Source organism: Pan troglodytes, chromosome 20, assembly GCF_028858775.2.
Source record: "Pan troglodytes isolate AG18354 chromosome 20, NHGRI_mPanTro3-v2.0_pri, whole genome shotgun sequence".
In the NCBI taxonomy this organism is placed as follows: domain Eukaryota; kingdom Metazoa; phylum Chordata; class Mammalia; order Primates; family Hominidae; genus Pan; species Pan troglodytes.
The window spans coordinates 45315895-45343704 of NC_072418.2; the positions used below are offsets into that span (position 1 = coordinate 45315895).

General features: G+C 54.8%; 2 protein-coding genes and 1 long non-coding RNA gene across 10 annotated transcripts in view; 2 read left to right on the plus strand and 1 right to left on the minus strand.

Moving 5' to 3' along the window:
* Nucleotides 1-27810, plus strand: part of LOC107969552 (uncharacterized) — a 260968-nt gene that overhangs the window by 9782 nt on the left and 223376 nt on the right. The gene's annotated exons all lie outside the window — the stretch shown is intronic.
* On the plus strand, nt 1470-8641 carry LOC134809112 (uncharacterized). The gene is made up of 2 exons (XR_010153881.1): nt 1470-1560; nt 8456-8641. It is a non-coding gene; the product is annotated as an uncharacterized LOC134809112 (long non-coding RNA).
* Nucleotides 1714-27650, minus strand: LIPE (lipase E, hormone sensitive type). 8 transcript variants are annotated; one of them, XM_063801736.1, is made up of 11 exons: nt 26468-27621; nt 15057-15408; nt 10508-11043; nt 8430-8520; nt 8174-8319; nt 7804-7989; nt 7378-7672; nt 6366-6593; nt 5575-5751; nt 2811-3235; nt 1714-2278 (listed from the first exon to the last, which is right to left on the minus strand). In XM_063801736.1, the coding sequence occupies exons 2-11, from the start codon at nt 15127-15129 to the stop codon at nt 2015-2017; spliced, it is 2421 nt and encodes an 806-aa protein (XP_063657806.1). In that variant the 5' UTR covers nt 15130-15408; nt 26468-27621; the 3' UTR covers nt 1714-2014. The 8 variants fall into 8 exon arrangements, with proteins under 8 accessions (XP_063657806.1, XP_063657807.1, XP_003316431.3 ...); XM_063801737.1 differs by lacking the exons at nt 15057-15408; nt 26468-27621 and adding exons at nt 18621-18876; nt 23672-23809; XM_003316383.7 differs by lacking the exon at nt 15057-15408 and having other exon boundaries at nt 26468-27650.

Sequence of the window (27810 nt, forward strand, 5' to 3'; positions counted from 1 at the left end):
TACAGGCGTGCACCACCACACCTGGCTAATTTTTGTATTTTTAGTAGAGACAGGGTTTCACCATGTTGGCTGGGCTGGTCTTGAACTCCTGACCTCAGGTGATCCACCCGCCTCAGCCTCCCAAAGTGCTGGGATTACAGGTGTGAGCCACCACACCCAGCCCCAGACTGCACTTCTGACCCTTGTTGCCTCCTGGATTGTCTTCCTGAGACCTTCCAGCTCACCATGTCCAGAATGGCCCTCCACAGGTCCCACCTGTCACACACACACCTGAGCCTCCTCCCATTGAAGAGACAGCTTCACTGTCCACCTGCTTCCATGGCCAGACCTGGGTGTCATCTCTGTCCCCTTGCTCTCCTGTAACCTCATCAGTAGGTGCTGTTCTTCCCACCTTTTATGGCTCTGGGATGCTACACCTACACTCCCTACCCTTACGGCTCCTGCCCCAGCTCAGGCATCCTCCTTGGCCTGTAGGACTCCAGTTTTGCCCTTTTCTGTCCATCCCCCAGTGTCCCAGCAGGATCTTTCAGTGCCCTGAGCTGACCCTGGCCCTTTCCTGCTCAAAGTGCTCCTGTAGCTCCCCACTGCCCTCCAGTTTAGTCCAAATCGTACTCCAGGCTCTTCAGGCCCTGCTCCTGCTGACCACTCCAGGCCCCTCACGCCCCTCCCCACTTTTCTGGTCAGGTGGAAGCTTTTTCTAGCCAGGTGGCAGCTTTGATCACTGCCAGCTGGCTCTCACAACCTGGCATGTTTTTTCTTCCTAGCAGACTTTTGTTCATCCTGTAGTGTCAAGCTCAGATCACCACCTCTGTGAAGCCCTCCCTGACTACCACAGGTGGAACCCCTGGGGACTGTGACAGCCTGTGTCTGTTCTTCCACCCTCTCTGAATCCAGGATCAGAAGCCCTTTGAAGGCATGTCTTGGGTATAAATCATCTCAACTCCAAACTCAGGGCTTACAAGGGGCCAGAGAGTTGGTCCAAGAGTTGATTGTCACAGCTGGACAGAGCTTGCATTTCCAGTTTTTGTTTTTTTGGAAACAGGGTCCCACTCTTGCCCAAGTTGGAGTGCAGTGGTGCGATCATAGCTCACTGCAACCTCGAACTCCTGGGCTTAAGTGATCCTCCTGCCTCACCCTCCTGAGTAGGTAGGACTGCAGGAGTGTGCCACCACGCCAGGCTAATTTTTAAATGTTTTTGTAGAGACTGGTCTATGTTGCCCAGGCTGGTCTCAAACCCCTGGACTCAAGCTATCCTCCTGTCTTGCCTCCCAAAGTGCTGGGATTACAGGCGTGAACCTCCGTGCCCGGCTGCATTTACAGTATTTTGAGCGCCAGTTTGTTTCTGATTTCCTGCTAACTTTGCTCCAGTTCTGTAGGGTGTTTGGGTCACTGGAGCCTTTGAGACCCGAGAGATTATTTTTAACTTTTATATCCCCCTGATGGATGCTGAGCCTGGTCTCCCTGGGACCAGGGTGAGTCCAGCTAACCGAAGGTCTTCAAGGGGAGGAGCTGAGGACCCAGCATCTCCTGGCAGTGTACCTGGATGAAGTCCGAGGGGAGGTGGGTCCGGGTTACCAAGGAGTCCACTCCCTTCTGGTCCCAAAAATCCAGGCCCCCATACCCCTCATTCCAGGTTTCTTGGTTCCCAGCCGCTTGAGTCCGATGCTGCCCCCTGGTGGGCAAACGCCCCACCGTATTTGAGAGAGGCCAAACTAATTAAATACTTTTATTTACAACAAACAAACCAACCGACCTGCAAGGGAGGGCCAGTCCCCGTCCCTGCGGCGGTCGCCGCAGCAGCAGCAGCAAAAGGCAGCGGTGGCGTGCAGGTCCAGCCGTCTCGGTGACCGGTGTGTGTGCGCGTCCCCCTCCCCGTGGCGGGGGTCTCAGCTTTCGGGCCCCCGCCCCGCCCCCTTGCCACCCCCGACTTAAGTAAGGCACAGCCCGCGTCCCCTTCCGCCCGGCCCGGAACGCATTCATGACGGAGGCCGGCGCAGATGGGAACAACAGGCTTTTAGTGTCGCCCCCCGCAGCCCCCGTCTACCCCCGCAGCCCCCGTCTCCCCGCTCGGCCCGGCTCCGGCGGGCGGAGTGAGGACGAGGCGGATGCGCTCCACGCACAGCTCTGCGGCCTGGCGCGTCTCGCGGCACAGCGCCGCTAGGGTCAGGAAGCCGTGCGGCAGGTCCTCCACCACGCGCAGCGTCACCGGCTGGCCCAGGTTGCGCAGTCGCCGCGCGAGCATGACCGAGTCGTCCAGCATGGGGTCCAGCGCGCACGCCTACGGGACAGCGGGGAGGGACGTGGAGAGAGGGTGGGGGACAGACAGACCGGGGTCGGGTAGAGCGAGGAGGGGTTTGATGAACAAAGGGAGCGGGAAATACGGATACAGACGGAGTGGACGGAGGCAGGAGACATGGTGGGTGAGGAGTTGGGGAGAGAATGGAGGGAATGGGGGGAGTTGTGGGAAGAATGGGAGAATGACTTTAACTGCGATCCCCGGCCTCTCTCCAGCCTCTCCCTCCCCACCCCGCCAAACCCACCTTTTTTTTTCTCTTGATTCTCCAAGCCCAAGGGGCTGCCCCACTGATCCTGTCTCTTGGTACTCAAAATTGCAAAGTAAAACGGAGGCAGCCCTGACTCTTGTCCTCCTCCCGTTCGTTCGGGGCATTGTTCTCCCCTGGGGACACGCCTGTCCCTTTCTCCCCACTCCGGAGCTCTTTTTCCCAGGTGCACCCGTGCCCGGTCCCCCTCCTCCCCGGGTGCCCTGCTCCTCTCTAAATGCACCTGTACCGGCCCCCTCTGTCGCTCACCACGATGTGCACAGGTGGCAGGCTCTTGAGCATGTTGTCGGGTGCCAGCAGCGGCGACATGAAGGGGTTCTTGACTATGGGTGAGGAGTAGAGGGGCATCTGTGTGGCACCCTGGCTGGAGCGTCGGGGGTGGAAACCCTCGGGGAAGGCGGCACGGACGCCCAGGCCTCTGTCCATGGGGCTCAGCTCATTTTTGGCCTCGGCCTCTTCCCCTGCATCCTCAGGCGGTAATAAGAAGTTGACATCGGAGGGTGTGGAGGGGCTAAGTGTCTCAGCTGACAGCGACATCTCGGGGGTGTCCGACGACGTCTCAGAGTTTCCCCTCAGGCTCAAGTCCCTCAGGGTCAGGTTCTCGAGGGAATCCGTGCCCAGTGGGCCCTGGGGCTGGGCCAGTGCTGCTTCAGACACACTGCGGCGCATCGGCTCTGAGAGAGGGAGAGCAGATAGGCCTGGCTCCGTTAGGTTGGGTGTGTGTGTGGCTGGCAGGGAATGCCATGGGAAGGGCAGTCGCCTGTGGAGCGCTGTGAAAGGCTGTGTTTCCCCAGACTCTTGCCTAGGGGATGGGTGGAGTTCCAGATGCCCCAGGTGGTCATGGTGGGGGTCTTGGCAGTGGGGCAGTGTGTCCTAGTGGGGATGTGTGTGTGTGTGTGTGTGTGTGTGTGTGACTGGGAAGATTAGGTGCAGTTTACCTCTAGGAACCTATTTTTTCTTCTAGATCAAGGAAATGAAAATAGTCCTTGGTTCATAGGTGGCAGGACTCAGTGGGATAAGATGTGGGATTAGGTACCGCTACCCACTAGGGATCATAATATATCGGTTTTTTTTTTTTTTTTTTTTTTTTTTTTGAGACAAAGTCTCGCTCTGTCACCCAGGCTGGAGTGCAGTGGCAAGAACATGGCTCACTGCAACCTCCACCTCCCAGGTTCAAGTGATTCTCGTGCCTCAGCTTCCTGAGTAGCTGGGACTATAGGCATGTGCCACCATGCCCGGCTAATTTTTGTGTGTTTTTTTTTAGCAGAGATGGGGTTTCGCCATGTTGGCCAGGCTGTTCTCGAATTCCTGGCCTCAAGTGATCCGCTTGCCTCGGCCTCCCATAGTGCTGGGATTACTCTTACCACAAGGTGTAAATGGATCAAAATGATTTGAATAGTAAGCAGGCCCAGTGGCTTGAAGGGAGGCTCTGTTCACAGGGAGCTAACAAGTCTCCAGAGTGTATCACATTTCTAGGGGTCTGGCACCTGTAGCCACGTGGATCTGCTTCCCCACATTTCCTTTGTGTTCTTCAGTTTTATCCGTTCACGTGACCAGGCAAGCAAGTGCCCAAACGATGCTAAAGATACACTTCCAGCCCACCTGGCGTGCCCAGCTTGGCCTCAGCTCTGTTCATTTTATCAGACCCACACTGCCTACCATCAGGGCCAAGATGCTACAGTTTTAGTTTTTTACTTTTTTTTTTTTTTTTTGAGATGGAGTCTTGCTCTGTCGCCCAGGCTGGAGTGCAGTGGTGCGATCTCGGCTCACTGCAACCTCCGCCTCCCGGGTTCAAGCAATTCTCCCGCCACAGCCTCCTGAGTAGCTGGGATTACAGGCATGCCACCATGTCCAGCTACTTTTTGTATTTTTTTTTTTTTTGAGACAGTCTCACTCTGTTACCCAGGCTCGAGTGCAGTGGCGTGATCTCGGCTCACTGCAACCTCGTCTCTTGGGTTCAAGTGATTCTCCTGCCTCAGCCTCCTGAGTAGCTGGGATTACAGATGCATGCCATCATGCCTGGCTAATTTTTGTATTTTTAGTAGGGATGGGGTTTCACCATGTTGGTCAGGCTGGTCTCAAACTCCTGACCTCGTGATCTGCCCGCCTCGGCCTCCCAAAGTGCTGGGATTACAGGTATGAGCCATTGCGCCTGGCCCATTTTTGTATTTTTAATAGAGATGGGGTTTCACTATGTTGGCCAAGCTGGTCTTGAACTCCTGACCTCAAGTGATCCGCCTGCCTTGGCTTCCCAAAGTGTTGGGATTATGGGCGTAAGCCACCATACCCAGCCTTACTTGTCTTTATAAATCTACGAAGGTGAGGTGCAAAACAATGTGAGAATAACTACTTAAGTACTTTGTGGCCCAGAGGGTCACTGGAACAGAATGGGCACACCAGGGGTGCTGGCATCTTCTAATAGCACCTACTGGGTGCCATATATTGTACTGGACAAATGGTTGGAGGCAGACCTCACCACAGCCCAGTAAGGGTACTCTTTTTTTAAATTTTTTTTTTGAGACAAGGTATCGCTGTGTCACCCAGGCTGGAGTACAGAGGCTCAGTCTTGGCTCACTGCAACATCTGCTACCCAGGTTCAAGCGGTTCTCATGCTTCAGCCTCTCTGGTAGCTGGGACTACAGGTGTACTCCACCATACCCTGCTAATTTATTTTTTTGTAGAGAAGGGTTTTTGCCATATTGGCCAGGCTGGTCTCGAACTCCTGACCTCAAGTGATCTGCCCACCTTGGCCTCCCAAAGTGCTGGGATTACAGGTGTGCACCACCACACCTGGCTAATATTTTTGTACTTTTACTAGAGACAGGGTTTCGTCATGTTGACCAGGCTGACCTTGAACCCCTGACCTCAAGTGATCTGCCCACCTCAGCCTCCCAAAGTGCTGGGATTGCAGGTCTGAACCACCATGCCCAGCATCTTCCCTGGGACTTTTGCTGTGCTAGGCTGTCCCTCCTGCCCACCCTGGCTGGGCATGTGACAGGAGTGAATCACTCACCTGCTATGGGCTCCGACATCTTCTGGGACTTGCGCCCACTTAACTCCAGGAAGGAGTTGAGCCATGAGGAGGCACCCAGGCGGAAGTCTCGGAGGAGCAGGGCTGTGTCCCGCCGCACCAGCCCCATCATGCCGAGGGCTTTCTGGTCTGAGTTGGAGTGGTCCTCCATCTTTGCACCTGCAGAATATATGTGGGTAGCTGAGTTGTTTTCCCCTTTCTGGGCCCAGTTTTAACGCCCAGAACTTCAGGCATCTGTGGTCCCAGGGACCTGAGAATATCCAATCGCTTCAAAAGGGATAAGGAGGCTGGGCGCAGTGGCTCACGCCTGTAGTCCCAGTACTTTGGGAGGCCAAGGCGAGAGGATGGCTTGAGCCCAGGAGTTCAAGACCAGCCTGGGCAACATAGCGAAAAACACAAAAATTAGCTGGGCGTGGTCGTGGTGGTGCACGCCTGTAGTTCCAGCTACTTGGGAAGCTGAGGCAGGATGATTGCTTCAGCCTGGGAGGTCAAGGCTGCAGTGAGGTGTGTTTGAGCCACTGCACTCAGCCTGAGCGACAGGACACCTTGTGTCTGTCTGTCTCTCTCTCTCTCTCTCTCTCTCTCACACACACACACACACACACACACACACACACACACACACACACAAGAAAAAAAAAGGGACAAGGAGTCTTAGATTCCTCTGCCTGGCCTCTCCTTCCTCAGTCACAGGAGTCCTGGTCCCCAGCCCGTCCCTGCAGGAGTCAGACATCCATGCAGTCCTGTTTCCCTGCTGAGGGTGTGGGCCTCACCAGCATAGGCGCTGACACACTTGGAGAGCACGCTGAGGGGCAGCAAGGGGTCCATGAGGCTCAGCAGGCGGGAGGGAGAGGCGGCAGGCTGCAGCATTGTGGCCGGGTAGGCTGCCATGATGCCATCTGGCACCCGCACCCCGTAGGCTGCTGCCCGAAGAGCCACGGTGAAGCAGAGGTTCCCGCCTGCACTGTCCCCCGCAAGGCAGATTCGTTCCCCTGTTGAGCCTGGTTTGGGAGAGGGGTGGTTGGTGACAACCTGGCAGGGGCAGAGGCCTGGGGAGGAGGGCAGGGAGGAACTCAAGCTGGGAGAACTGGGCTCTCCAAGGTGGGGTGTGGGGCACTCCAAGGCCTAGCAGACTGCAGTTTTAGAGACTGGCAGACTGAGGCACAGATTTGGGCTCATGTGGTAGACGAGGGTCAGGATGACTCAGGACCTGGAGAGGCCCAGGGAAGCACTGGGAAAGTCTGTCGGGGCTGGAGGTTGGGAGCAGGGAGGGCAGGTGGTGGGAAAGGGGAGCTGAGCTCAGGCCTGTTGCAGGAGGGGGGCCTCAGAGGGCGGGAATGGAAGGTCAGGGTTCAGGGTCAGTACAGAGGGGCTGGGCTGCAGGCTCTGTGCCCTGGGGCATGGCCACACTCTGCTCTGTGCCTCAGTGTCCTCCCAAGATGTTGATCTTCGAAGAGGGAGGTCAGAGAAGCTGGACTGTGGGCCAGGAGGCTGGCAGGACAGGAGAGCAGGGCCTGGAGCTATCAGAGGGGGACGACAGAGGCCCAAGGAGACAGGACGGTGGGTGGGAAGTGGAGGTGGAGGAGATGGAGAGTCTGGTTGCCACAGTTGGGGACAGAGGATAAAGTGGCTGAGGTGGAAGATTGGGCAGGACCTGGGTGAGCAGGAGCTGGGAGGTGTGGGGGGAGAGAAAGGTAGAGGGTGTGAGGCTGAGGCTGGAGGAGCTTAAAGCAAGCTGGGTGGGATGGGAGCAGGCGCAGGTGGCTGTGGGGGCCTGAGGCTCACCAAGGAGGGCGCAGTGCTTGATGGCCCAGCAGTAGGCGAAGAAGCACTCCTCCAGCGCACGGGGGAAGGGGGCCTCAGGGGCCAGGGAGTAGTCGATGGAGATGATGGGGGCGCCCAGCTCCTGGGCCCAGCTCTTGAGGTAGGGCTCGTGGGATCTGGAGGTCTGGGCCACAAAGCCACCGCCGTGGAAGTGTACTATCAGGGACCGCGAGCGGGGTGCCTGCTGGGGGCGCGGCCACAGCTCCAGGCTCCGTTGGCCATTGGACTTTATCAGGCTGCTGAGCTCTTCACTGTCCTGGGGGTGAGGAGGGAGACGGTGTGTGAGGTTGGGGAGAGCTGGCCAGGGCTGCACCCCTCCATGGGGATGCCAAGGTGGAGGCTGCCCACGCTCCTCGGCTCTGTCCCTGGCTGAGGCTGGAACCCTACCTGTCCTTCACGCAGGTCATAGGAGATGAGCCTGACGAGGACGGGCCCAGGGCCTGTGTGGGCCAGTGGGGGTGAGATGGTGACCGTGAGCGTGGGGTCGGCAGTCAGTGGCATCTCAAAGGCTTCGGGTGGCAGGCTGAGCAGGCGGCTTACCCTCACGGTGGCCGATGCCATGTTGGCCAGAGACTGGAGGGAGGGGACAGAAGGGGTGCTAGGGAGGGTCTGCCTGCAGGGGTGCCCTTCACCTCTCCCTCTGATCCCCAGTCTTTCCCCTTGTGTGCCATCCCTGGGCCTGGAGCCCCACAGAGACCTACTGTGGCCTCAGATGAGTCTCTGGGCCTCAGTGTCCCCATCTGTAACAGGCCCTCACCGATAGCACTTCCATCTCGGTGATGTTCCAGAAGGCTTTCCAGAAGTGCACGTCCAGGTTCTGTGTGATCCGCTCAAACTCAGCCCCACGCAGCTCGGGGTCGATGGCAAAGCGGCCGCTGGTGAAGAGAGAGCTGGCGGCCACACCTAGGGGTCAGAAGGGGTGTCAGGGAGCCCCAGTGGGTCAGGCTGCTTGGGCAGGAGTGGGGAGGAGGGCCAAGAGAGTAGGCTGCGAGTAGAACCTGGCTGGGACTCACTGAGGCCTGTCTCGTTGCGTTTGTAGTGCTCCCCGAAGGACACCAGCCCGATGGAGATGGTCTGCAGGAATGGCCGGATGGCAGGCGTGAACTGTGGAGAGACGCGGCTGCGTCACCCACCGCTCAAGAGAGGGATGGGGACAGGGCAGGAGCGAGGCACAGGGATGTGCGGGGAAGGCACATTCATTCAGTAAACGTTTCATGAGCTCCTACTGTGTGCTGGGCATAGCTCTCGCCTGGTTCACGGACCTGATGTTCTCAAAGGGAAAACAAATGATCAGCAGATAAGCAAAGCCACGCGCAGTATCATGACAAGGAATGACGAATGGTTTGGAAAAAAAAAAAGGCAGTAGGTGGAGAGGGCACCAGTGATGACTAGGGGTCAGGCTACTTAGCGGGTCTCGGAGGAGAGATCTGACTGAAGCGAGGGGAGGGTGTTCCCTGCACAGGGCACAGAGAGCATGGAGGCTTAAAGGTGAGCTCATAGGAGGCTGAGGCAGGAGAATCGCTTGAACCCAGGAGGCAGAGGTTGCAGTGAGTGGAGATCACACCACTGCACTCCAGCCTGGGCGACAGAGCGAGACTCTGTAAAAAAAAAAAAAAAGGTGAGCTCATGCTTGGTGCTTTACCTGGGTAGCGACAGTCAGGGGGCCAGTGTGGCTGGAGCAGAGTGAGCAGTGGGGAGAGGGGCAGGTGGTGACATTGGAGAGGCAAAGGGGGCTCATATAGGGCCTGGGCAGAGGAATTTGGATTTCATTCCCAGTGCGGGGTGGTGCCACTGGTAGGCTGTGAGGTGGGGAGTAGGATGGTGCAGGGACTTCCTGAAAGTCAGAGAGAGGATGGATGGGGAGAGGAGGTAGCTGGAAGACAGGAACAGGGAGATGGCCAGAGACAGCCCCCCCAGGCACAGGGACCTGAGGCAGAAAGACAGCCAGAGAGGGAGACTGAGGCCTAGACATGGGACCAGCCGGCCACCACGGGGGCAGGGAGAGACAGCGTCTGACAGAGCAGACAGGCAGTTAAGGAAAGACAGTGGGGTCCAGGTGCAGTGGCTCATGCCTGTAAACCCAGTACTTTGGGAGGCCAAGGTGGGTGGATCACTTGAGGTCAGGAGTTTGAGACCAGCCTGGCCAACATGGTGAAACCCCATCTCTACTAAACAAAATACAAAAAAAAAAAAAAAGACAATGGGGACACAGGATTAGAGGAAATGGAGCCATAGGAGGCCAAGGCAAGGGATTGGCGGGTTCTTCTGTTCACTCTGTACTGGCCAAGTTCCTACTGCATGCTAGACACCGGGCTGGAGCAGTGACCAAGACAGGGGAGGCCTCTGCCCTCCCGGGGACGGACATTTTAAAGGGGAGACTGCCCTGCACCAAGGCAGAGCTGGGCCCTGCCCCTGGCTGTGCGCCCAGTAGGGCAGAGGGCACCTGATGCCTGGCTATTGTGGCTGGGATGCTGGTTTGGGCAGCCCCGGGATCTCTTTCTCATGACTCTAGGGTCACGGCTGGGACACAGGGAGGAGCTGGCTGGCCCAGCTGGGCTGATCAATACTTGTGGGTTCAGCCCTGGTGAAGGGAGGTTTCCAGGAATGCCTGGGCTGGGTTGCTGAGGATAGGCTAGCCCGCAGGGAAGCCTGGAGATGTGGGGTGGGAGGGGGAGGCTGAGGTGCGGGGAGGCCCAGAGAGGGCCAGAAGGACTATAGGGTCACATGGCTCCAGATCCCTCCCTGAGGGGTCTCAAACTCAAGTGACTTCAGGGGCCAGACAGGTAACAAAGAGTGAATGCATCTCTTGCATGTAGGACAATAGAGAGTAGTGGATATCCTGGTGAAAAAAGCTCTGCAAGTTGCATTTCTTACCACCTAGCAGATATGACCTAGGAACCATGAGTTTGAGACCCCTGGTGCAGCTCTGTCTGAGCTCCAGCCAACTTCTCCTTTCTGTACCTGCTGTTTGCTGAGTCCGATAATGCTGACCACTGGTTACTTTACCATACTATAGGCCAGGCCAGGGGCCGCCAGGGGCCACCAGGTGCCTTCATTGTGGGCCCAGAGGGGCACGGGGCAGGGGGCTCACCTGGAAGCCCAGGCAGCGGCCATAGAAGCATCCCTTATGCAGCGTGACATACTCCCGGAGGAAGTCAGCGGTGAGCCCCTCGTCGCCCTCAAAGAAGAGTACCCCCGGCCGATTGGTAACCAGCAGGCGCTGGGCGTAGTAGACCAGAGCGCGGAGCTGGGTGAGGGCAGCCAGGTAGGCCTCCAGCTCGGCCAGGTTGTGGCTGGTGCGGAAGAAGATGCTGCGGCGGTTGGAGGCCACATAGCGGGATTTGTGCAGGAGGTGCGCCAGGCAGCAGCGGGCTGTGTGCACCAGGCTGCGGTACCCGTTGGCCGGTGTCTCTGGGTCCAGGTCAAAGAGGTGCGCCACACCCAGCAGGCGGCCCAGGGCCGGCTCCAGCCCCAGCGCCTGCTCCCGTACACCGGCAAAAACGCCTGACAGCCGCTGGGCCGTTTCCCCAGGACCCTGGCTCGAGAAGAAGGCTATGTTGTCCTCCGCCAGAGTCACCAGCGACTGTGTCATTGTGCGCAGGTCCATGTTGTGGATGAGCCTTGAGGCTGTGGGCAGGTGGGGAGGCCTGTTAGGTGGGGCTGGATCAAGCCTTGCTTAGCTGGGGCCCAGGAGTCTGGGCCATAGCTTACCCACTCCTCCTTCAAACCTCAGTGCTGTCTTCTTTCAGTTCCAGGGGCCCAGGACCCCAGGTTCCTCCTCCCTTAGACATAAGAGGTCACCCTCTTGTCTCTGGGAATCAGAAGTTTGGGGCCCCAGTTCCCAGTGCCTTTGTCCCTCCTCAGGAGCCAGGAGTTTGGGCCCTCAGCTCCCTCCTCCCTCAGACCCAGGAGTCCAAGCCCCAAGCCCTTCCTCTTCAGGACCCAGGAGCCCCTGCTATCACCTCTTTGGGACTCAGAAACTTGCTGCCCTGGCCTCCTGAATCCGGACATTCCCTGAGCCCACACGACTCTGCTTCCCTAACTCATTCACCTCTCCTGTGATCCAGGAGGCTGCCGGTCCTTCTTTCTTCCTTCCAGGAACCCAAGAGTCTAGTCACCTGTCTCCATGAACTCTCCTGGGGCCCAAGACTCCTTCTCCTAGATTCCAAGAAGTCTAAACCTCCAGTTGGTCCCCATTCTCAGGACCCAGGAGTCCGGGTCCCCCATCCCATCTTTCCTTCTTAGGCCCCAAGTGCTACCCACAGGCCCTTCCCCTCCAACAACATTTGGGAGAGTTCAGCCCCAGCCCTCCCATTCCCATCTCTCGGGACCCTGGTCCCCAAGCGCAGCTCTCCCTGAACTCAGGAGTTCACAATTCTAGACTTCACTGAAGAGTCATTCCTCGTCCTTCAAGTCTGGCTGTGGAACCCCCTCCAAATCCCAGTTCCCTCCGTTTCTCTGTGAGATCCCCAAAACTCAGTCTTGCTTCTCCCCCAGTGGGGTCCCCTGGCCTTCAGGCTTGTCCACTGGTCCTGGGTTGCATGGCCGGCCCTGCTCCCCTGCCCGGAACAGCGATACTCATCACTGGTGGCGACCTTGAGCATATCTGTGCAGGTCCCGTGCTGAGAGCTTTCTGTGTGTTTGCTGCTTTAGCGTGCTAACCCTCTGGGACCCACACCACCTAGGTTCAAATCTCTATTATTGCCAGCATCCCCATTTTACAGGAGAGGAAACTGAGGCTCAGGTTTTAAGTGAGGAGGTTAAAGTTGCACTGCAAGTGGCAGAGCTTTTGTAAACCCAGCTCTCTGGGTCCACAGCCACACTTATGTGGGGCTCCCCGCTAGGACTCTGGAAGCCACATCTCAAAACTTGCCCTGGACTACGTCTGATCTCCACACTTTCCAGTCCCCAGTGATCTTTCCTCTGATATCCTTTCCCAGCCATTCAGGCTGCCCTGTTTCTTGGATGCCCTGTCACCCAGGTCCTGAACAAGCTGCCCTTGGTGGAATGCTACCATCTGCTCCAGTGACTTCCCTCCCAAAGCCCAGCACCTTGCCTGTTCCCCTAGAAGAAGGTATTTCCTTTCCCTTCTAGGTCCTGGGGCCTGGCAGCGGCCATTCCTGTCTCTCAGCTGGCTGGACACTCACCCCTCCTAGGCATCTTCCGAGCTTCCCTGGGCTGGGACTGCTGGTCTGTGGCTTGTGCCAGTAGCAGCCTGGGGCAATAAACCCGGGGGCGGGGCTGGCCTGCCCAGGGTGTAGCCGCACAAGCCACCTCCCACCCAGAAAGATCAGTGAGGACCACGTGCTGTAAACAGAGTAGAGGGCTCAGCTCCCTGCCCTGCCCCCCACCTGCTCCCAGACTCAGCTCAACTGGTAGTCCTGTTACAGGCTCCTCTGCCTTAGAACCCAAGAGTCCACACCCACAGCCCCTCCTCCCTCAGACCCAGGAGTCCAGGCCCCCAGCCCCTTCATCCTTTAGGACCCAGGAGTCCTAGCCCCAGTCCTGAACAAACCGTCCCCTCTCACCCAGCCAGGCTGCCCTCTCTGTCCCCAGAGAGGACTCAGGGAGCCAAAGGCCCAGTGATCTCAGCTCCCGCCTCCTAGTCTGGCCCTGGCACAGCCAGCCCCAGCTGTTGGGGGGAGAGAGGAGGTAGCCAGCCCTGCCTGTCCCTCCTGGAAGGACAAAAGCCGATTAAGGGCAGTGCCAGGCTCAGCTAGGGGCCTGAGCTGCCTGTCGGTCCTACTGGGTGGTGTGACCACACTGGGTAACCTGGACCTGCCACTTACCCCTCTCAGCCCACCCTGCTGTGACTGGCATCCCCACCTCACACAGGGAAACAGAGGCTCAGAGAGAGAGATTCCTCACCCATGTCATTCCACAGATTCCTTGTCTGGCCTCAGCTTGTCACTTCCAAGAGGTACTCCCCAGTTGCTTCTCCCCAGCTAAGATATGCACGCCCCCATTATTTTCTGCCATGATATTTAGTTCTGTTCCATCCTGCCATTTGACACTTTATAATTTGTTTACATGTTTGTTCATCTCCCCCAGGACAGGACTAGGTTTTATGGAGCCATGAAACTTACAAGGTACAGGGGTGTGGCCCTTTAGGAAGAAGAAATACAGAATTACAAATACAAGATTAGGGCCTTGGGCCAGGCGCGGTGGCTCACGCCTGTAATCCCAGCATTTTGGGAGGCCGAGGCGGGTGGATCATGAGGTCAGCAGATCAAGACCATCCTGGCTAACACGGTGAAACCCCGTCTCTACTAAAAATACAAAAAAATTAGCCGGGCATGGTGGCGGGCACCTGTAGTCCCAGCTACTCGGGAGGCGGAGGCAGGAGAATGGTGTGAACCTGGGAGGCGGAGCTTGCACTGAGCCAAGATTGTGCCACTGCACTCCAGCCTGGGTGACAGAGCGAGACTCTGTCTTAAAACAAAACAAAAAAGATTAGGGCCTTGAAAGGGGCCTGTGTGACTGAGGGGCTCTGAGGCCTCAGGGTCATTTGCTTGGCTGGAAGTGAATCTTCTGTCCCGGACTGTCATCCCCCAGGTGGCCCTGGGGCCTATCATGGGACCTGGCACATAGCAGGTGCTCAGTGGATATATGAAGCAGGAAGGAAGGCATGAAGAGGCAGAGCGAGGGCAGAGGGGCTAGTTAGCTCAGGAGAGGACGGCCCCTCCCCAGGGCTGGCAGACAGATGGATAGACAGAGGCCTCAGGAGGCAGTGTTAGGCTTGCAGCTGTGAAAATGGGACGATGTGGGCTAGGCACAGTGGCTCATGCCTATAATGCCAGCACGTTGGGAGGCCGACGTGGGTGGACCACGAGGTCAGGAGATCGAGACCATCCTGGCCAACATGGTGAAACCCCGTCTCTACTAAAAATACAAAAATTAGCGGTATGGTGGTGGATGCCTGTAGTCCCCACTATTGGGAGGCTGAGACAGGAGAATCACTTGAACCCAGGAGGCATAGGTTGCAGTGAGCTGAGATCACGCCACTGTACTCCAGCCTGGCGATAAAGCGAGACTCTGTCAGAAAAGAAAGGAAAGAAAGAAAGGAAAGGAAGGAAGGAAAGGAAGGAAAGAAAGAAAGGAAAGAAGAAAAGAAAAGAAAAGGAAAGAAAGATGGCCCAAGCCCTTGCTGGCGACCCTGGATGAGTCTGTTTTCCTCATCTGGAAACTGCACTTGGCTGTTCTGCTGGCTCAGGGTGGGAGACAGAATTTATAAGTGGGGCCATGGCCGGCATGTTCTGCATGTGGTTTGCTTTGTGGGCTCACTTGGCCTTCCTGAGATGGTGTATTGGGTGATTTTTCTCTGCGGCACTTGTCACCATCTAGCATACTATACAGTTTACTACAGGAATACCTTGCTTCACTGTGCGTCGCACATACTGCATTTTTTACAAATTGAAGGTTTGTGGCAACCCTGCGTCAAACAAGTCTGTTGGCACCATTTTTCTGACAGCAGTTGCTCACTTCGTGTCTCTGTGTCACATTCTGGTAATTTTCACAGTGTTTCACACTTTTTCATTATTATTATATTTGTTATGATGATCTGTGATCAGTGATCTCTGGTGTTACTATTGTGAGTGGGGGCACCACCAACCATGTCCACGTAAGAGGGCGAACTTTACCGATTAATGCTGTGTGTGTTCTGACTGCTCCACTGACCAGCCATTTCCCCCATCTCTCTTCTCGAGCCTCCATATTCCCTAAGACATACAATATTGAGGCCGGGCACGGTGGCTAATGCCTGTAATCCCAGCACTTTGGGAGGCTGAGGCAGGTGGATCACTTGAGGTCAGGAGTTTGAGACCAGCCTGGCCAACATGGTGAAACCCCATCTCTACTAAAAATACAAAAATTAGCTGGGCATGGTGGTGTGTGCCTGTAATCCCAGCTACTCGGGAGGCTGAGGCAGGAGAATCGCTTGAACCCGGGAGGTGGAGGTTGTAGTGAGCCAAGATCACACCATTGTACTCCGGCCTGGAAAATAGAGCGAGAGTCTGTCTCAAATAAATGAAATGAGATGAAAAATAGAATAAAATAAAATAGAAATCAGGCCAATTAACAACCCTACAATGACCTCAAAGTGTTCAAGTGAAAGAAGAGTCTTATGTCTCTCATTTTAAATCAAAAGCTAGAAGTGATTAAGCTTAGTGAGGAAGGCATGTCCAGTGCTGAAACGGGCTAAAAACTAGGCCTCTTCTGCCAGTTAGCTAAGTTGCGAATGCAAAGGAAAAATTCATGAAAGTAATTAAAAGTGCTACTTCAGTGAACACATGAATGATAAGAAAGTGAACCAGTCTTAGCTGGGCATGGTGGCTCATGCCTGTAATCCCAGCACTTTGGGAGGCCGAGGCAGGCGGATCACGAAGTCAGGAGATTGGGACCATCCTGGCTAACACGGTGAAACCCCAGCTCTACTAAAAATACAAAAAATCAGCCGGGCGTGGTGGTGGGTGCCTGTAGTCCCAGCTACTAGGGAGGCTGAGGCAGGAGAATGGCGTGAACCTGGGAAGCGGAGCTTGTAGTGAGCCGAGATCGCGCCACTGCACTCCAGCCTGGGTGACAGAGTGATACTCGGTCTGGAAAAAAAAAAAAAAAAAGTGAACTAGGCTTATTGTGGATATGGAGAAAGTCTGAACGGTCTGGATAGAAGGTCAAACCAGCTACATTTCCTTAAGCCAAAGCCTAATCCCAAGTGAAGCCCTATCCCTCTTCAATTCTTTGAAGGGTGAGAGAGGTGAGGAAGCTGCAGAAAAAAGGTTGGAAGCTAGCAGAGGTGGATTCATGAGATTTAAGGAAAGAAGGCATCTCTGTAACATAAAAGTGCAGGGTGACGGCCGGGCATTGTGGCTCACGATTGTAATCCCAGCACTTTGGGAGGCTGAGGCAGGTGGATCACTTGAGGGCGGGAGTTTGAGACCAGCCTGACCAACATGGAGAAACCCCATCTCAACTTAAAATACAAAAAAGAAGCCGGGCGTGGTGGTGCATGCCTGTAATCCCAGCTACTTGGGAGGCTGAGGCAGGAGAATCACTTGAACCTGGGAGGCGGTGGTTGCACTGAGCCGAGATCGTGCCATTGCACTCCAGCCTGAGCAACAAGAGTGAAACTTTGTCTCAAAAAAAAAAAAAAAAAAAAAAAAAAAAGTGCAAGGTGATGTAGCAAGTGCTGCTGGAGGAGCCGCAGCAAGTTATGCAGAAGATCTAGCTAAGATCATTGATGAAGACAGCTACATTAAGCAACATATTTTCAGTGTAGATAAAACCACCAGGTATTGGAAGAAGATGCCATCCAGGACTTTCCTAGCTGGAGGGGAGGTCAGTGCCTGGGCGCCAAAGCTTCAAGGCCAGGCTGACCCCCTTGTTAGGGGCTAATGCAGCTGGTGACTCAGTTGAAGCCGGTGTTCATTTATCATTCCAGAAATTCTAGGGCCCTCAGGATTACGCCAAATGTACTCTGCCTATGCTCTTAAATGGAACAAATCCTGGATGACAGCACGTCTGTTTACAGCATGGTTTACTGAATATTTCAAGCCCACTGTTGAGACGGACTGCACAGAAAACAACAAAATATTTCTCAATGACAATGCATGTGGTTACCAAAGGGCCCTGGTGGAGTAGATTAATGTGTTTTCATGCCCGCTAACACATGATCTGTTCTGCAGCCCACCAGCCAAGGAGTAATTTCGACTTTTAAGTCTTGTTATTTGTTATTATTATTATATTTTTTTAAGACGGAGTCTCGCTCTGTCGCCCAGGTTGGAGTGCAGTGGCGCAATCTCAGCTCACTGCAAGCTCCGCCTCCCGGGTTCACGCCATTCTCCTGCCTCAGCCTCCTGAGTAGCTGGGACGACAGGCGCCCGCCACCACACCTGGCTAATTTTTTGTATTTTTAGTAGAGACGGGGTTTCACCATGTTAGCTAGGATGGTCTCGATCTCCTGACCTCGTGATTCGCCTGCCTCGGCCTCCCAAAGTGCTGTGATTACAGGCGTGAGCCACTGCGCCCGGCCAATATCAACTTTTAAGTCTTATTATTTGTTATTATTTTAAAAATTTTTAGTTTTAGAGATGGATTCTTGCTGTGTCACCTGGGCTGGAGTGCAGTGGCACGATCATACCTCACTGCAGCCTTGAACTTCTGGGCTCAAGTGATCCTCCTACTTCAGCCTCCTGAGTAGTGGGGACTACAGATGGGCACCACTATGCCTGGTTCATTTTTTTTTTCCAGGTTTTTAGAGACAGAGTCTTGCTATATTGCCTAGGCTGGTTTTGAATTCCAGGCCTCAAGAGATCCTCCTGCCTTGGCCTCTTGAGTAGCTGGGATTACAGGTGAGAGTCACTGCATCTGGCTAATTTTTTGTGTTTTTTAAGAGACAGGGCTGTGTTGCCTAGCCTGGTCTTGAACACTGGACCTCAAGTGATCATCCTGCCTCAGCCTCTTGAATAGCTGGGATTACAGGCATGTGCCACCATGCCCAGCTCTAAGTCTTATTAAATAATAAAAAATAGAAATACATTTAGAAATACATTTTGTAGGCTGGGTGCAGTGGCTCATACTTATAATCGCAGCACTTTGGGAGGCCAAGGCAGGAAGATAGCTTGAGGCCAGTTTGAGATCAACCTGGGTAACATAGTGAGACCCTCCCCCTCTACAAAAAATAAAGAAAAAAATAAAAAAAAAGAAATACATTTGATAGCAGGAACAATGGCAACAAAGGATTTAGACTATGACATAGACTTGGCTGATAGAGCACCAGCAGGCTTTGACAGGCCTGACCCCCATTTTTTTTTTTTTTTGAGACAAGTTTCTCTCTTGTTGCCCAGGCTGGAGTGCAATGGTGCGATCTCAGCTCACTGCAACCTCCGCCTCCCAGGTTCAAGTGATTCTCCTACCTCAGCCTCCTGAGTAGCTGGGACTACAGGTGCCTGCCACCGTGCCTGGCTAATTTTAGTATTTTTAGTAGAGACGGGGTTTTACCATGTTGGCCAGGCTGGCCTCAAACTCCTGACCTTGGGTGATTTGCCCACCTCGGCCTCCCAAAGTGCTGGGATTATAGGTGTGAGCCACCGTGCCTGGCCTGACCCCAATTTTGAAAGTTCTACTGTGGACCAAATGCTATCAAACAGCATCACATGTTACAGAGAACAGTTTTGTGAGTGAATCAAAGCAGAAAAGTTCATTGTTACCTTATTTTAAGAAACTGCCACAGCCACTTTCTACAACCACCACCCTTGTGAGTCAGCAGCCACCACCACTGGGGCAAGACCCTCCACCAGCAAAAAGATGAGGATTTGCTGAAGGCTCAGATGATCATTAGCATAGTATGGGGCCAGGCGTGGTAGCTCATGCTTGTAATCCCGGCACTTTGGGAGGTCAAAGCAGGAGGCTCACTTGAGGCTAGGAGTTCAAGACTAGCCTGGGCAACATAGTGAGATTCCGTCTCTACAGAAAAAAAAAAAATTAAAATATGTACATGGTATTTTTAGACATATGCTGTTGTACACTTTAATAGACTATACGATAGTGTAAACATAACTTTTCTATGCACTGGGAAACCAACAAATTTGTGTGACTCGCTTTATCAAGTGGTCTGGAACTGAACCCCAAATATCTCTGAGACATGCCTGAATTTATATTGTTTGCTCTCTGATTCCCCCACTAGATTGTAAACTCCCTGAGGGCAGGGACTTTTGCCTTTTTTATTCAGCCTTTGGACAGTGCCTGGTGCACTGCCGCCCCTTGGTAAAGTGGTAGCATCCATGCCGGTAGGGATCTTTTAAGATGAGGAGTGGGGGCCGGGCGCCGTGGCTCACACCTGTAATCCCACCACTTTGGGAGGCTGAGGCGGGTGGATCACCTGAGGTCGGGAGTTCGAGACCAGCCTGGCCAACATGGAGAAACCCTGTCTCTACTAAAAATACAAAATTAGCCGGGCATGGTGGCGCATGCCTGTAGTCCCAGCTACTCGGGAGGCTGAGGCAGGAGAATCGCTTGAACCTGGGAGGCAGAGGTTGCGGTGAGCCAAGATCACGCCATTGCACTCCAGCCTCGGCAACAAGACAGAAACTCTGTCTCAAAAAAATAAAAATAAAATAAAATAAATAAAAAGATGAGGAGAGGGGACATTTCCGACAAAACAAGTGACTGCACAAAGGAGTGGGGAAGGGGCTGGACCCAGGCCCTAGGGACTCCAGAGCTCTGCCCTTTGTCCTGTTCCAGGCGGCTCCCTGAGGACTGGGCTGGGTGGAGCTGGCAGGAAGGGATGCTGAGGTTGCCAGCAACTCCCCAGGAATCCCTGGCAGAGGGCACTGGGGCAGGGGCAGGCCCACTGGGGCCGTGGGTAAGGACTAGGGGAGAGGTAGGGCAGAGGGGATTTGGCTTTGGGTGGTGTCCCACTGACTGGGCACTGGACCTTTCTTTGCCCTAAAGAGTTTCTGGACAGCTGAATCCGACTCCTGGGGACTGAGCAGGGGTAAGGAGGGCGGTGGGGAAGGAAGTGGGGTGGGGGTGGATGGGGGATGGAGGAAGGGCCAGGTGTGGGGCCTGGGAGGAAGCAAAGGCTTCTGAAGCCAGGAAGCCTGGAATCAGATGCAGGTGGGGACAATGAGTGGCTGGATCCCCGAGAGTGTCTGCATAAAAGAGCAAACATTGCACCAACAGCCTCTGCGTGCCTGGTCTCTTTCTCTGTGTGTGTGTGTGTGTTTAATTTAAAAATAGGGATCGAGTCTAGCTGTGTTGCCTAGACTGGTCTCGAACTCCTGTGCTCAAGCAATCCTCCTACCTTGGTCTCCTAAAGTGCTGGGATTTCTTTTCTTTTCTTTTTTTTTTTCATTCTCAAAGGAGGTGATGAGATTTCTTTATGTGTTTTATGTGAAGTGACTCATGTCGCCTGCCCCACAACCCATGAGGGAGAGACCATTATCATCCCTTTTGGCAGATGACAAAATTGAGGCACAGAAAGGTGACATAACCCCCGGGGTCACACAGCCAGCAGGGGGCAGCTCCAGGGCAGAGCTGCTGATCTCTGCTGTGTTTCTGTGTGCTGCTCCCTCTGTCTGTGCTTCAAAGTATATGCTTTCTGGTCGGGTGTGAGTGTGTCTGGGGTTCATGTGTACATATGTACCTCTGCAGGTATGTGTCATGGCTGGCGTGTGTCCTGGCCTGTGTTCGTCGGCACTGGTACATTTGAAGGTATGAATGTTTGTATGCCTGTGAATGTATCTGTGTCTCTGTTTCTCTTGGCCTGTGAGCTTGTGTGGGCATGTTTGTTTATGTATGAATGGATATACATGCTTGTGCGTGTCTTGGTCTCTGTGTGTGTGTTGAGAACAAACCTCTCCCCATTTGCTCAAGCTGGAACCCAGGATGTCATCCTGGCCACCTCCCCACCCCCCAACTCCCATGCAATCCATCCCCTAGTCCTGCCCACTATGCCTACTAAAGGCCTCTGGAACCTGGCCCTTCTCCCCACCTCCACTGCCTCCTCCCTGGTCCAGGCGGTAGCATCATTATCTGGGTGACTGTGACAGATCTTTATATATTTCTGATTTTGTTCTCTTTGATTTGTTGTCCACATAGCAGCCACAGGATCTTTTTAGCACACAAATCTGTTCACACACTTCCAACCCTTCAACACCCCCTCCCTTGCTTTCAGGATAAAGCCCCCAATCCTGCATATGGCCTCCCAAGCCAGGTACCATCCTCCTCTCTCTCTCTCTTTTCGAGACAAAGTCTCATTGTTGCCCAGGCTGGAGTAGAGTGGTGCGATCACAGCTCACTGCAGCCTCAACCTCCTGGGCTCAACTGATCCTTCCACCTCAGCCTCCCAAGTAGCTGGGACTACAGGTACACCCCACCATGCCCGGCTAATGTTTGTGTTTTTGGTAGAGACGGGGTCTCGCTATGTTGCCCACGCTGGCCTCAAACTCCGGGACTCAAGGGGTCCTCCCACCTTGGCCTCCCAAAGTGCCAGGATTACAGGTGTGAGCCACTGTACCCAGCTACCATCCTCCTCTCTTAAACTGCCTGCCCTGTTTCCTCTTCCTCTTCCTCCTGGCCCTGGCTGAGCTCCCTCTGCACTGTAACTCAGTGTTTCCTCAAGCCTCGGGTCTTTCTCCATACTGTCCTCTCTGTTCCCCTGCCTGCCCCCTGCACAGCACTTAACGCCTGTCCATCTTGGGTCCAATATCGCCTCCTTGGGAAGCCTCTCAATTCTATCTTCCCAGGGTATTTTTCTCTGTTGTATTTATCACAGTTTACAATCATAGTCTTATCTGAGTAATATCTGTGTCCCCAGCTCAACTGTGAATCTGTCCTTTTTGCTACTGAGAGCCCAGGCCTGGCACAGCTCAGTGTTCAGTGAATGTCTGCTGAATGAATCTGTGTGACTGGAACCTCTTGGGCCCAGAATCAAGTTTGGGCCCACAGCAGTTGTGCGTCCACAAACTCCCTGCCCCGAGGAGGCTGAGGCAGCCATCCCTTTGCCCTCACTGGCCAAGTAAGGAAGCCCAGGCGGCCTTGGTCCCTCAGAGCCCCAGTGTCGTCATCTGGGAAATGGGGTGATCATAAGGACACTAGCCTCATCCAGTTACTGGCAAGATGAACCTGATGACGAGGATTGCTCCAGCCAGCCCAGATGCCCTTGAGGCAGGAGTGAGGTCTGATTAATTTATCTAAAGCCTGGCACGAGGGCGGGGCTTCAGGAAATGACAGGCAAATCTTGGAGTTTGCAGGAATGAGCCTTTGTGAATGGCTCGTTTTGCAGGGAGCCCTGCCCAACTGGATTCTGACTCCTCATGACAACCCTAAGGGAAGCGTGATTATTATGATCTCTGTTACAGTTCACACATTCCTTCACTTATTAATCCAATAAATATTTGAGTGCCTATTTGCCTGGCATACCAGGCTCTGGAAATACAGGGTAAACAAGGCAGATACAGCCCTGCTTTTAGGATGTTCACTGTCCGGTGGGGACTAACAGTAACAATAACCTTCACTTCTCCTGAAGGTTTGCTGTGTGCCTGTGCCAAACGCTCTACATTCATTCTAACCTCACAAAAGGAGGTACTCCTATCATCATACCCATTTTAGAGCTCAGAAAGCTGAGGCAGGGAAAGAGGGAGTCTCCTGCCCAGAACATCACAGCTCCCAGCCTGAGGAACCAGATCTCCGACGCCCACGTTTCTTAACTACAGTCTGTACTGCCTCTGGGTATGCTATACTGGTGTGAGGCTCAGTGTCTTGCTGTGACAGCCAGTGCCCTTGGGCTCCAGTCCTTCTGCCCTCTGAGCCTGTCTGAGCCTGCATGTGTCTGGAGCCAACTCCAGGTCTATTCTGGGCTAATGATGTGTTCTACGGCAGGGGAAGCAATGAGTTTGGGGTCCCTGGGGCTGAGGGGTGGTGTTAGTTTCCTTCCTGCATGGGAACTTCCCACGGGTCCCCATGCTGATTGATAAATGCTTGTAACTGAGGACCTGCCCCTGCCTGAGGCTTGCAGCTTTTCTGTTGGTCTGTCAGCCTTTGTTCCGCCTTTTGAGACCTGAAAATAATGTGACACCCTAGAGAAATCAGGCCTTCCCTTTTGCTGAGGCAGGTGTGGAGGTCTGAAGCCAAGCCAGGGCCCGTTGTCCTGGAAAGGGTAGGGGTCAGGGCTAGGCCCCAGTGGAGCCGGCTGAAGCGGGTTGACTGACAATGAATGGATGGATGGATGGACTGACTTGCCGGGTGGGAGGCCGGGACTGCGATGAACTTTACTGGCCCCGCTGCACTCTCCACTATGGGCACCCCTTCCTCCTACCTCTCCTTGACTCACCCCTAGACTTCCTCTTTGAGTAACACCTGCTAACCTCCTTCCCCCTTATCCTCTCAAGAGCGCTGGAGCCCTGAACATCGGCGCTTGAACCATTCCCCAGGTGGGAAACACTGAGGGCATCCGTTGCCCTTGGTCACACAGCGAATACGGAATCCGAGCGGGAACCCTGGTCCACGAAGCTCGCATTCCGGACTCTGCTCCCAAGCCGATCCGGGCGTCAGCTAGTCCCTGTGCCAGGGTGGGCCTCTCGGCTGTCACATCACCCCCTTCTCACAATGGATCATCCCGTTGTCCCCGCAAGCGGCAATGGGCCAGTCCGCGGACCTCCCCAACTCCCTGTGGCAGTGGGCCAGTCCACGCTGTCCCCACTGCCCCGCAGGATGTACGAGGTTCCTTCCGGGCTGCTGCCGGTCTCCGCGCGCTCACCTTTGGCCTTGCCTTTTCGCCACCGCCGGTGACCGTGGCTTCTTGAGCCCTCTTTGGCATTCTTCGAGGCCGGGGCCATAGCGGCCTCGGCGGGCTCCGTTCCCCCGGCCAACTCCATCAATTCCCCGCGGTCCTCCCGCGGGGGCCAATTCCAGCCGCGAGGCCCTGCCCGGAGGGCCAATCCTCGCTACACACTACCGTCGGGCCCCCCTATTACCCAATCCCGAGCTTGCTCTTCTCTGGGTCCAGCTCCCTAACCAATTCTGGTCTCCCTCCGCTGCCGTGCTCCGCCCCCAACCGCCAGAATTTAAGATCTGGCTCCGCCCCCTACCGCGCATTAAAGGGCTCGCGGCCAACAAAAAGGCAACCCCGGGGGTGGCGAAAAGCGTCCTTCGGGCAGGACTAGTGCGGAGCCCCGCGGGGAGCACCCCAGCAGGGAAGTCCCGATCTTCCCACGTGCTGGGAAGCCTCCCATGTGCTGGCTCTGTCTCGCCATCCCACTCACCTTCCCAGGGAGGGATGCCCTAGAACGCGGCCCGGCCCGCCTTTTGAAGGGGGAAAGTGGGGCGCCTCTGAGCCTCTGCCTGGGGTGGGGGCGGGCCAGGTCCTCTGCCAACTCAAAGACGAGGCAGGGCGCCAGCGCTGGAGGCGTGGCTGTGCCTGAGAGCCGTTGAAGGAGGGAGCCCCGCCTTCCCTCTCCTGTCTCCTAGTTCTCCTATTGCGCTTTTCCTGGGGGATCTTTCTCCCTCTGTCTCCGCCCCCTAATCCATGCTCCCGATAATGAGGGTGGGGGATGGTGGTAGGAGAACGCTCGGCGCCTGCGCACTAGCTTCAGGCCGCGGGCTGGCCCAAGAGCGGAGGTAGAGGGAACGACGCATGCTTGAGAAATGGCGGGAAACAGAAGAGGCTCGAGGCTTGCGCACACGCCCACAGCCAACTGCTTCTGGACCGCCTGAAAGGCAACCTCGCCCGCCGCGGTGGTGTGGGGCGGGCATCCCTTGAGACTGTGCTCTGGAGGCCTGGAGAAACAGCTTTCTATCCTCAGCACTGGGGAGAGCAGGCCTCAATCCCTGTCTTTGCCTGCCGCCCCTCCTCCTTCCCTCTCAAAGCATACCCAGCAGACCCGGCGCTGAGAAACGCGTTACTCTCTTATCAGCTGTGGGAGAGACAAGACAGACTGGCCTCTGGGCGGAGGGGCCGCCATTGCCTGCCCTCTGGACCAGGGCCTCACAGATACCCTCAGCTTCAGGATTAGGGCTGCGTTGCTTTTTCCCCCCACATCAGGGGACTTCAACAAGTAACCTCCAGTTCCATAGATAAAATTTGCATTCCCCCCTTCTCCATGGCGGGGGTTTTGAGCCTAGAGAAGGAAGATCGGAGCTTCCTGGGGCTCCTGTGAAGCAGGCAGGGGGCAGCACTGGGCCCCGGGAAGAGGCGGAGAAGGCGAGGGAGTGCCTGCGGTGAGCCCAGAGCCTTAGGCCCGTTATCCTCTGATGCTGCTCCCCCAACTTTCCTGCCGTCAGTCCCTGACCTTGCCTGAGACCTTGGCGGCTCCCGCACCTCTCTCCCGGCTCCTCCTTGCTGAGAACACAACCCGCAAGGCCCTTCCGCCTGGCTGGACTGAGTCCCCTATGGAGGCAGCCTGGCAGGGAGCAGGTGTCTTCCTGGCAGAAGAGGACAGACCTGGTAAACTGAGAGACTGTTGATGCCCCGATGTTCTGCCTAGCCTGCCTGGAAACTCCAGAAGGGTAAGGTACCGTCTTTGTATTGTATTGCTGGGACTTACGCCCGTGTCTACCCCAGAGCTGGTGCTCAGTCAGTTTCTGTGGATGGATGAATGAACACTGGCAAGAGGGCCGCTTTCCTGGTCTCCTGGTCCCTAGCTCAGAGTGCCTTCCCACTCTGGGATTTGATTTTCCCCAAATCCTCTGTAGGGAGGCAGCCTGGTCCAGGGGATAAAGACCCCGGCTTCAAATCCTGACTTTGCCACTTCCTAACTGCATGGCCCTGTGCAAGAACCCTTACTTCTTTATTTTTCTACCTGATGTCCTCATTTCTAAAATGAGGATGTTGGCCAGGTGCTCGGTGGCTCATGCGTGTAATCTCAGCACTTTGGGAAGCTGAGGTGGGAGGCTTGCTTGGGGCCAGGAGTTCGAGACCAGCCTGGGCAACATAGCGAGGCCACGTCTCTACGGAAAATGTAAAAATTAGTGGGGCATGGCGGTGCACTTGTAGTCCCACCTACTCGGGAGGCTGAGGTAGGAGGATCGCTTGAGCCCAGGAGTTTGAGGCTGCAGTGAGCCATGATCATACCAGTGCACCCCAGCCTGGGCGACAGAGTGAGACTTCGTTTTTTTCTTTTTTTGAGATGGAGTCTTACTCTGTCGCCCAGGCTGGAGTGCAGTGGCACGATCTCAGCTCATTGCAACCTTTGCCTCCTGGGTTCAAGTGTTTCTCTGCCTCAGCCTCCTGAGTAGCTGGGATTACAGGCACCTGCCACCACGCCTGGCTAATTTTTGTATTTTTAGTAGAGACGGTGTTTCACCATCTTGGCTAGGCTGGTCTTGAACTCCTGGCCTCAAGCAATCCATCTGCCTCGGCCTCCCAAAGTGCTGGGATTACAGGCGTGAGCCACTGTGCCCAGCCTTTTTTTTTAATAATGGGGATGTTGATCTTTATCTCAGGATTGTTGAAGGATGACCAGAGCTAACCTGATACACTGTAAGTTTTTAGTATTTCTTAAGTAAATGAATGACTGTCCCTGAGAGGCTTCAATTCCTCCACATTCAAACTCACCTGTATCCTGGTAGTGTCTGTGATTCCGAGCACTGGTTTTCTCATGTGGCGACGTCCCACCGTATCCTGACATCACTTTATAACCAGATTTTCTTTTGAAGCCTAGCTTCACTCCCTGGGCCACCATTCCACCCATCGTGGCTGGAGAATCTGTGTCTGAAGATGATCCCACATCTGATTCTGACTCAGAATCTGTGACCCACTCAGAAAGTGCCTTCCACTCTAGGGCTGATCGCTGTATGGATAGTTCCTGAAGTTTTGTTAGAAATCCCAGCTCTGTCAAAGATCCCTGGTTGGATTTGGCTCCCTGGACTGGCGTTGTTTGCTTGTCTGATTGTTCAGGTGTCTCTTGGGACGTAGATTCAGTCGGGGCAGATGGCTCCCTTTTGGCTCCAGGTTTAGCCTGGGCCGCAGGTGTTGATTCAGCTTCTTGTTGAGCTGGAGGTGGCTCTCCTGGCCCAGGCCCTGGCTGGCCTACATGTCTTTGTCTCAATGCTGGCTCCTGTTGAGTTGTAGATTCTTTTCCTAGCCCAGGTCCCTGCTGGGAGGCAGCTTCCTGTTGAGTGAGTGGCACCCTTTGGATGTGAGGTGATTGCTGTGGTGCGGGCTTCTGTGGGGCAAGAAATTCCTCTTGTGAAGCAGATTTTTGTTGGGCTCTAGGTTCCTTCTGGGATTCAGCATCATGTTGTGCAGGGGTCTCCTGCTGGGTGAGGGGTCTTTGGTTTGAAGCAGGCTTCTGTTGGGTATTGGATCCCTGCAGAGTCTTCGATTCTGGCTGGGCTATGGGTGTCTTTTCTGGCCCAGGCTCTGGCGGGGTTATAGGCCTCTGGTGTGGTTCAGGTTGCCAGTCTGACCTAGACACTGACTTAGAACCTGGCTCCATTGTTATTTCCCTCACGGGAGATATTGATCTTCCAGGTTTCATCCTTCTGGGCTCCCACCCAGCCCTCTCTCTTCACAGATCTCTCATTGATTCCTCATGATGGCACTTCCTCTTGGGTTTCACTCCATCCTAGCATCACTGGTCTTCCTTTTTAAGGCAGCTGGCAGTTGGCCGATCACAGCTGGCCCCCACTAAGTAATGAACTCTGTGCCTCTTTCTTTGGTGGGAGGATTAGGAATAGGAGGAGGCTATGTGCCTAGCACTCTCTTACAAGAAGGGAGGGGCTTACTCTCTTGTGTCATAAATAGGGCCCCACCCCACCCACCACTCCATTAAAATGTTTCTTCTCATAAGGCAAGCATCCCAATTTAGGCCTCCGTGTCATCTGGGATGACAGAAGCCAGATGCTGGATGAGTGTTCCTTTTTTCTCTTTCCTTCTGATGTCTGAGGAAAGCATCA

What these genes read in the sequence shown, in the direction of transcription:
- LIPE (XM_003316383.7), bottom strand. Translation starts at nt 27,392, where the DNA reads ATGAAACCTGGAAGATCAATATCTCCCGTGAGGGAAATAACAATGGAG. An exon ending in CAGACACTACCAGGATACAG is followed by an intron (nt 11,044 to 26,467) that starts GTGAGTTTGAAT and finishes ACCTGCCCACAG; the next exon opens with CCTCAAGGCTCATCCACAAC. An exon ending in GCCGCTGCCTGGGCTTCCAG is followed by an intron (nt 8,521 to 10,507) that starts GTGAGCCCCCTG and finishes GTCTCTCCACAG; the next exon opens with TTCACGCCTGCCATCCGGCC.